The sequence below is a fragment of the Aedes albopictus genome, unplaced genomic scaffold (genome assembly GCF_035046485.1).
Source record: "Aedes albopictus strain Foshan unplaced genomic scaffold, AalbF5 HiC_scaffold_151, whole genome shotgun sequence".
NCBI lineage: Eukaryota > Metazoa > Arthropoda > Insecta > Diptera > Culicidae > Aedes > Aedes albopictus.
In genome coordinates this window covers 36,355-45,471 of record NW_026916927.1, presented here as the reverse complement: position 1 = coordinate 45,471, position 9,117 = coordinate 36,355, and the positions used below count along the sequence as shown (strand labels likewise).

The 9,117-nt window shown below is 43.8% G+C and overlaps 1 protein-coding gene across 1 annotated transcript; it reads left to right on the top strand.

The window, feature by feature from the left end:
* Positions 1–935: 935 nt before the first annotated feature.
* Positions 936–8,114, top strand: LOC134284460 (uncharacterized). Its single transcript, XM_062843314.1, has 2 exons — positions 936–4,040; positions 4,705–8,114. Exons 1-2 carry the CDS (start codon positions 1,261–1,263, stop codon positions 7,829–7,831), a joined length of 5,907 nt encoding a protein of 1,968 aa, XP_062699298.1. The 5' UTR covers positions 936–1,260; the 3' UTR covers positions 7,832–8,114.
* Positions 8,115–9,117: the final 1,003 nt, after the last annotated feature.

Here is a 9,117-nt window from a genome sequence, read left to right as displayed (position 1 = left end):
TCTGTACATATATACGTTGAGTTATTTGAATTTCATAATTTGACCACACGGATTGGTATTACCGAAAATTTGCTCTTCAAGTGAGTCGTTTTCGAGCATCTACCTCTACGTAGTTACCCGTCGTATCAAATAGAATGCGAACGACGCACGGAACGACGCGTTTGATCGCCTTCCAGTTAGCATTGTTCTTCCTCTACAAGTGGTTGAGGAAGCGTTGCCTGTACGATAGGCAAACAGTTTAAAACAATAAACAAATCGCTTTCGCTCTTCGTACATATGTACAACAGAGATGGTTATATTTGCGGTTTAGGGGAAGATGATATAGATCGATGAGATTAGAATTGAACCTTATGACAACTAAGTTGCCGGGTCATTAATTGGCTTATTGATTCCATTGCTTTTCAATAGTTATTTAATAATTTATAGTTACTATGAGTAAAAATCATGTTAAGTTATTTTTGTACAGTCGGAAAAGTGCCTGTAAAGTAAAGTTTTAATTGACTTTCAATTTATTAAAAGATGTTTATTTCTCAATTACACTTTACAATTGATGTAACGGAGAAGCCCCTCGTCGCGTCGACGCCTCAAAAAATACGCATCGCTCCAACAATTGATCTGTCAACATCGGTTGTCACTGTCATGGTGACTGCCACGGAGCGACAGGAGGATGACTTGAACAAATTGTAGCAGAGAGAGCGAAATCGTTTAAGCCACCCGGTGAAAATATTTTCTAGCTATTCGATCGTAAATAATCTAAACTTTATCCTAATTTGTTCTAACAATAAGCAAAATTCAGTGCATTTGCAGAATCAGAATTCGCACTAAGAAATATGTATGTGTCCTATACTGAATTGTTTATTTAACGCTTGAACTCCTAATATTGATCGATTACAATTTGTAGTTGCAGTTAGACCCTAAACTATCAGTGAAACCGAACCTAAACACCTTTCCAATAGAATTAATCAGGAAAGCTCTGAGGTAATTTCCCACTAAGTACATCATGATAACAGTTATTATAAGTTAAAGATGAATTTGCACCATTTAGGTTCTTGCTTGCTACAGCGTTCTTTGTGACACGATCCATAAAAGCGGTCCTAGATCTCACCAAAAATGTAAGAAACATATGACATGACGGCAATGAATTTATTAAAATATATTCTCATTTTAGCTTAAAGCTACACCCACAATCAAAGGTTTGCTTCATTAAGATTTGGTGAAACGTCACTCACAAATTTCTTTAAGATTTTTGTACGTGGTGCCATGGAAGCTGGACGTCACAGTAAAACTGTCGGAGAACATCATTGCAAAAAATGCAACCGGCGAGATTCAGCGGAAGCCCATATGGTGGCGTGCGATCAATGCCACGAATGGACCCACTTCGGCTGTGCTGGAGTTGACGAGTCTATTAAAGATCGCAAGTACATTTGCAACGTTTGTGAAGCATTGGAAGGAGTTGCAAGTGGTATGCAACAGCTCAAACCACCCGGTGCTGACAACAAATCGACGAAATCATCCAAGCGGACGAGGAAATCCCAAAATACGTCCGTACCGAGCATGACTTCTAGTGCTCGAGAAGCTCTGTTGGCCGCCCAAATGAAGATGGTAGAAGAGCGGCAACTGCTAGAAGAACAAGCGCTGAAGGAACAGGAAGCGATCAGGTTCAAGCAAATGGAAGAAGACCGCCGTCAATTGGAAGAAAAACGACGACTATCCGAAGAAGAAAGACTGTTACGAGAACGTCAGCTTCAGGAAGAGAAGGCCTTTCAAGCTAAGCAGCAGCTCATCAGGCAGCAGTCGCTAGACAAAAAGCATGAACTTCTTCGTCAGATGGCAGAAGCAAGCAGCCGGCACGGATCAATTGTGGACTCGCGCGGAAAAGTATCAGACTGGTTAGCAGAACAGCGTGCGGTCGTTGACAACGAGTGTGATGCTGGTGCAGTCGATCCCTTTACAGATCGACCGGAGCGGAATGACCCAATGATTCAATCAGAGAGAAACGATGGAGCACTGCCGCCGCTGCCGTCGCCTTCGGTGGGGATGCAACCTAGTAGGTCGAATTTTCAAACCCAAGTATCAGTGCACCAGGAGAGATCAGCGATACCCACTCGTGCTCAAAATGAACCATTAGCCGACTACATGCCTAGAAGTTCAATTCCGACAGTGCTGGGAGCGAATCACTTTGCTGCTCGACAAGTCATAGGCAAAGAATTGCCCACTTTTAGTGGAAACGCGGAAGATTGGCCCATATTCATAAGCTGCTTCGAGCAGTCAACCGAGGCGTGCGGATATTCGGACGCGGAAAACTTGATCCGACTCCAAAGGTGCCTTAAGGGACATGCCCTGGAATCCGTTCGGAGCCGTCTACTACTGCCATCGAGTGTTCCTCACGTCATAAGCACACTAAGGACCCTGTACGGTAGGCCTGAATTGTTGGTTCGCTCCTTAATAGAAAAAGTACATCGAGTTCCCGCGCCGCGACAAGACAGACTGGAGACGATCATGGAGTTTGGCCTGGCAGTACAAAACTTAGTTGACCACCTCACCGCCGCTCACCAAGAGAACCACCTTGCCAACCCGACACTCATGCAAGAGTTGGTCGAAAAACTACCTGGCCCTCTGAGACTAGATTGGGCAGTCCATAAAGGCCAACATACGAATGTCACCCTGCGAACCTTCGGCGAATTCATGTCTCGCCTAGTCACGGCTGCTAGTGAAGTGACATACGATCTACCGGTGCAAGGAAAACCTTTTAGAAACGAGAAAGTCAAGTCGAAAGATTGGGGAATGGTGCAAGCTCACACTGCAGTGCAGCATACCCCGGAACGCTGGAGCCGAGATCACCGAAAAACGAGCAAACCATGCGCATTGTGTGAACATGAGGGTCATCGGTTGTACGAGTGTCCTCAATTCAAATCGTTCAATATGGATGAACGATGGAAATTCGTGCAGCAAAACGGCATCTGCAGAACTTGTCTGAACGCCCATGGGAACTGGCCATGTAAATCCTGGCAAGGGTGTGGTCATCAAGGATGCCGTCTAAAGCATCATACACTGCTTCATCCATCTAATCCAGCTGCAACTCATTCGGTTAATGTATCCTCGAGACACTTGGATTGGAAGGAAAAACAGTTCCCGATATTTCGAATCATCCCCGTCGTTCTGAAATTCGATGGTCAGTCAGAGACGGTATTCGCTTTGATTGATGAGGGTTCCTCATTGACTCTTTTGGAAAAATCGGTCGCTGAACAACTACAAGCTGTTGGTCCCACGGAGGCACTAACTCTTCGGTGGACCGGCAACATTACCCGAGAAGAAAACGAATCACAGAAGGTTCAACTGGAAGTAGCTGGAAAGGGTAGTTCCAATTATCATCGACTGATCAATGTTCATACCGTCGACGGTTTGGTATTGCCCACTCAAACGTTAAAGTTTCGAGAGCTCGCGCAGCAATTTCCTCATCTACGTGGATTACCTATAGAAGATCAAGAGCTGGTGCAACCCAAACTTCTAATTGGTTTAGAAAACCTGCGGCTTAGTGTACCACTAGCTATTCGTGAAGGTTCGGCGGGACAACCGATTGCTGCAAAATGTCGATTAGGATGGGGCGTTTATGGATGTACTTCGGGATTCCCAGGAGGGCAATCTGTTATCAATTTCCATATAAGTGCCACATCTGACTCGGATCGCCAGCTGAACGAGCAACTACGTGATTATTTTGCCCTAGATGGAACAGGCGTAACAGCAGCAGGCGAAAAACCAGAATCAGAGGAGAACAAAAGAGCGATGCGCATATTGAAGGAAACAACAAGGAGGACACTACGTGGTTTCGAAACTGGATTACTTTGGAACACCGATAGTCCGAACTTTCCAAATAGCTTTTCGACTGCCCTACGTCGTCTACAATCACTGGAACACAAACTTCTGAAACAGCCAGAACTGAAGAAACGTGTGAATGAACTGATCTACGAGTACGAAGCGAAAGGTTACGCACACAGGGCTACACATCACGAAATGCAATTCTCGGATCAATCACGCGTCTGGTATCTCCCATTGGGAATGATGATGATGATGATGATGATTGTGTACCCACCATCAGCGCAAGGATTACCTATGGCTGCAGAGTCATACCGGAAGGGAATGATCTACCTGATGGTTTGTTGTAGCAGGGTAAGCTAAATTTACTGGAGACCTTCGGAAGACAACACGATGGTTGTTATCTCGTGACAAAGTCTGGCCACCCCACGAACATTTGTCCAGAAACCAGTTCATTTAGCTTCCTTAGGCTACCCCTCCCAATATCCCAAGTATCATGTAACTTAAATATATTTAATTATATAGTTGACCAATTACCTGATTTTACCTGAAACAATAAATATTATGATTATGATACATAGAATGTTAATTGACTTACATTACAATTACAACTTTATTTACCTGAACAGCGCTGAAACAAATCGTTATTTTATTAAAGTTGAAGTTAAAATCAAGCAAATAACACGAAAAAATTGTATATTAGTAGTGAAAAAACAAAATACAAAAATAAAACAATACACAGAAAAGTAAACCAAACTTTGATCTTATAATTTTCTTGCATTTAAATCAAGCTGGAAAATTACGAAATCAAAATTGGTTATGGTTATGGTTATGGTAGATCTTACGCCGTAACGCACCATTATAAGGTAATCTACCCACGTTACGGGCAAGGTATCTCCCATTGGGAATTGTCACAAACCCAAAGAAACCAGAGAAGGTCAGGCTCATCTGGGATGCTGCAGCTAAAACCAACGGCATCTCACTGAATTCTAAATTGCTCAAAGGCCCGGATCTGTTGACACCACTACCGATGGTGCTCTCCCGCTTTCGCCAGTACCCCGTGGCCGTAAGCGGAGACATACGGGAGATGTTTCATCAGCTCGCCGTCATTGAATCTGATCAGCAAGCACAACGTTTCCTGTGGCGCGAAGATCCGGAAAAGGAACCACAAGTTTATGTTATGGACGTCTTAACGTTTGGCTCGATGTCTTCCCCTGCATCTGCTCAGTACGTTAAGAATCTTAACGCTTCTGAATTTGTTAACGACTACCCACGTGCAGCGGCAGCCGTCCAGGAAAACCATTACGTGGACGACTACCTTGACAGTTTTGCCACGGTGGAGGAAGCGATCCGAGTAGTGAATGAGGTGAAACATATTCACTCGAAAGGTGGTTTTCAGCTGAGAAAGTTCAAGTGCAACGAAGTAGCCGTTCTGCGAGGAATAGGAGAGCTTTCGGACGACGAATGCAAAGAGTTGCTACTGGAAAGAGGAGATCTGATTGAGTCGGTGCTTGGGATGCAGTGGATGCCTCGCGATGATGTATTTGTCTACTCGTTTACGCCACGTAAAGATCTGCAGGAAATCCTCCGCCCGGATCATGTTCCCACGAAGCGGGAGGCACTAAAAGTTGTTATGAGCCTGTTCGATCCGTTAGGCTTCATTTCATTCTTTTTGGTGCACGGAAAGGTGTTAATTCAAGAAATTTGGGCGTCCGGGTCTGAATGGGATCAACCTATAAACAATGAGCTTAGTGAACGTTGGCATAGATGGATTGCAATGTTCAGCCAGCTAAAACAGTTGCAGATTCCCCGGAGCTATTTTACTTCGCCAATTCCAAATGATTTGAATAGCTTACAAATTCATATATTTGTTGATGCTAGCGAAGCGGCTTACTCATGTGTCGGGTATTTCCGTTTGGTGGCCGAAGCAAGTGTGCAAGTCGCTTTGATCGGGGCCAAAACAAAGGTAGCCCCCTTAAAAACCTTATCAATCCCCCGGCTTGAACTCAAAGCGGCTATTCTTGGCGCTCGGTACATGGAATCAGTGCAGACAAACCACTCGTTTCCTATAGCGCAGAAATTTTATTGGAGTGATTCTAGCACTGTACTAGCGTGGATCAGATCGGACCACAGACGGTACAACAAGTTTGTGGAGCTGCGAATTGGAGAGATCCTGACACTGAGCGATCCATCGGAGTGGAAATGGATACCATCTAAAACCAACGTAGCGGACCTTGCAACGAAGTGGAACAAAGGTCTCAGTTTCCAACCTGATAGCGAATGGTTCCGAGGGCCAAACTTCCTGTACGAGCCTGAAATAACGTGGCCACAACAACTTCCGCCTTCCACAACACAAGAAGAGATGAAACGTTGCCACACTCATTGGACTCCTACTCCGCTGATAGAAACGAGTAGATTCAGTAGCTGGACTAGACTGCACCGAACTATGGCCTACGTTCTCCGCTTCATAGATAACCTACGTCACAGGAGGAATCGCCATCCATCTATTGCAGGCGTGCTGCAACAAGAAGAGTTGAAAAGATCGGAGCAACAATTATGGAAAATGGCACAAGTAGAAGCTTTCCCGAAAGAAGTTGAAGTTCTCTCCAAGGCTCGTGGACCTCCAGAAGCGCGTCACCCAACTGTGGCGAAAACAAGCTCCATCTATAAAAATTGGCCTTTCATTGACGAGGATGGTGTACTTCGTATGCGTGGTAGGTCGGGATCTGCCTTCTATGCTCCCGCTGAAGCCCGATATCCCACAATTCTCCCAAGACAGCATCACATCACTACATTAATCATTGATTGGTACCACGGCCATTACCAACACGCCAATCGGGAAACAGTAGTGAATGAAATTCGCCAACGATTTGAAATTCCTAAACTTCGTGCGCTTGTTGGTAAGGTTGTTAGAAATTGTGCTAAATGTCGCGTAGCGAAGGCCATGCCGAACTATCCTCCTATGGCATCTCTCCCAGAGGCTCGGTTGTCGACGTTTGTACGGCCGTTCACATTTGTAGGGCTTGATTACTTTGGGCCAATCCTAGTTCGCGTTGGCAGAAGTGTTGCGAAGCGCTGGATAGCACTTTTTACATGCTTATCCATTCGTGCCATACATTTAGAAGTTGTACATAGCGTTTCAACCGAATCGTGCATTATGGCAGTTCGACGTTTTATAGCACGACGTGGGCCACCTGTGGAAATATACTCCGATAATGCTACATGCTTTCAGGGAGCAAGTAATGAGTTGCAGAAGGAAATAAATGATACGCTAGCGTTGACCTTCACCAGCACAAACACCGCTTGGAAATTCATACCGCCAGCAGCGCCCCACATGGGTGGCGTTTGGGAACGCCTGGTGCGTTCGGTTAAAGTCGCGATTGCGTCGATAAACGAGACATGCCGGAAACCTGATGACGAAACACTCGAAACAATCATCCTTGATGCCGAGGCCATGATCAACGCAAGGCCTCTCACATACGTGCCACTGGAATCCGCAGATAACGAAGCGATAACTCCAAATCATTTCCTTCTGGGCAATTCAACAGGTGTAAAGCTGGCACCAATGGAACACCTTAGCAAGCCTTCAATACTCCGGAGTAGTTGGAAGTTGGCACAACACATTACGAATCAGCTATGGACTAGGTGGATCAAGGAGTATCTCCCCGTCATAACCAGAAGGTGTAAGTGGTTCGAGGAAGTAAAAGAGTTGGTGGAAGGGGACTTAGTACTGATTGTAGGAGGTTCTTCAAGACATCAATGGACTCGCGGACGAGTGGAAAAGGTGTTTTATGGACGTGATGGGAGAGTGCGTCAAGCACTGGTACGCACGTCCTCTGGTGTATTACGAAGGCCAGCAGTGCGTCTAGCTATTCTCGATATTGAATGCAGTGGTAAACCCAGCGATGAACGCAAAGACCTGGGGAATCATCAGCAGGATTTACGGGAAGGGGGATGTAACGGAGAAGCCCCTCGTCGCGTCGACGCCTCAAAAAATACGCATCGCTCCAACAATTGATCTGTCAACATCGGTTGTCACTGTCATGGTGACTGCCACGGAGCGACAGGAGGATGACTTGAACAAATTGTAGCAGAGAGAGCGAAATCGTTTAAGCCACCCGGTGAAAATATTTTCTAGCTATTCGATCGTAAATAATCTAAACTTTATCCTAATTTGTTCTAACAATAAGCAAAATTCAGTGCATTTGCAGAATCAGAATTCGCACTAAGAAATATGTATGTGTCCTATACTGAATTGTTTATTTAACGCTTGAACTCCTAATATTGATCGATTACAATTTGTAGTTGCAGTTAGACCCTAAACTATCAGTGAAACCGAACCTAAACACCTTTCCAATAGAATTAATCAGGAAAGCTCTGAGGTAATTTCCCACTAAGTACATCATGATAACAGTTATTATAAGTTAAAGATGAATTTGCACCATTTAGGTTCTTGCTTGCTACAGCGTTCTTTGTGACACGATCCATAAAAGCGGTCCTAGATCTCACCAAAAATGTAAGAAACATATGACATGACGGCAATGAATTTATTAAAATATATTCTCATTTTAGCTTAAAGCTACACCCACAATCAAAGGTTTGCTTCATTAAGATTTGGTGAAACGTCACTCACAATTTGTAACAATGAAATAATCAAATACAATTTAATGTTATTCTATTATGTATAATCAAATACAATTCATATCGCATTTTTTAGTTTTCGTTTCAAGTTTGAGTCATAGTGTGGTGTCTAGCTAATTAAATAATTTCACTATGTTGCCATGCACTTTATGTGTGATTTATGTGGGGAGTGATTTATGGGGGGAAACCGTCAATACTCTTTATGCAATTCATTATCATAATTTACATTTTATATAATTCATTTTGATATCATAATGGCCAAATTCTCCGAACTGGCTCATTATGCAACTGAAATGAAATGCATAACGAAAAATAGTTGTATAATGTTCATAATGCAACTTATTTGAAATCGGCAAGCCTCGTTGGATAAATGTACGACTCGTGCTGAAAAAATCAACTTTTTGCAACTCGTTACATAAATAACTATTATAGTTGAATCATTTAATGATTTTACGATATACCGATGTAAAATGATCAGGAAGCTTTCAGTTAACAACTGTGGAAGAGCTTAAAAACCACTAACCAATTGTTGCACGGTAAAAAATTCGCCAATTGTTGCACACCTCATAAGAATAACAGGGAGTGTGCAACAATAGGTGAGTTTTAATCCGTGCAACAATTGGAGGGCCCATATAGCCGAGACGGTAAACGCACGGGTATTCA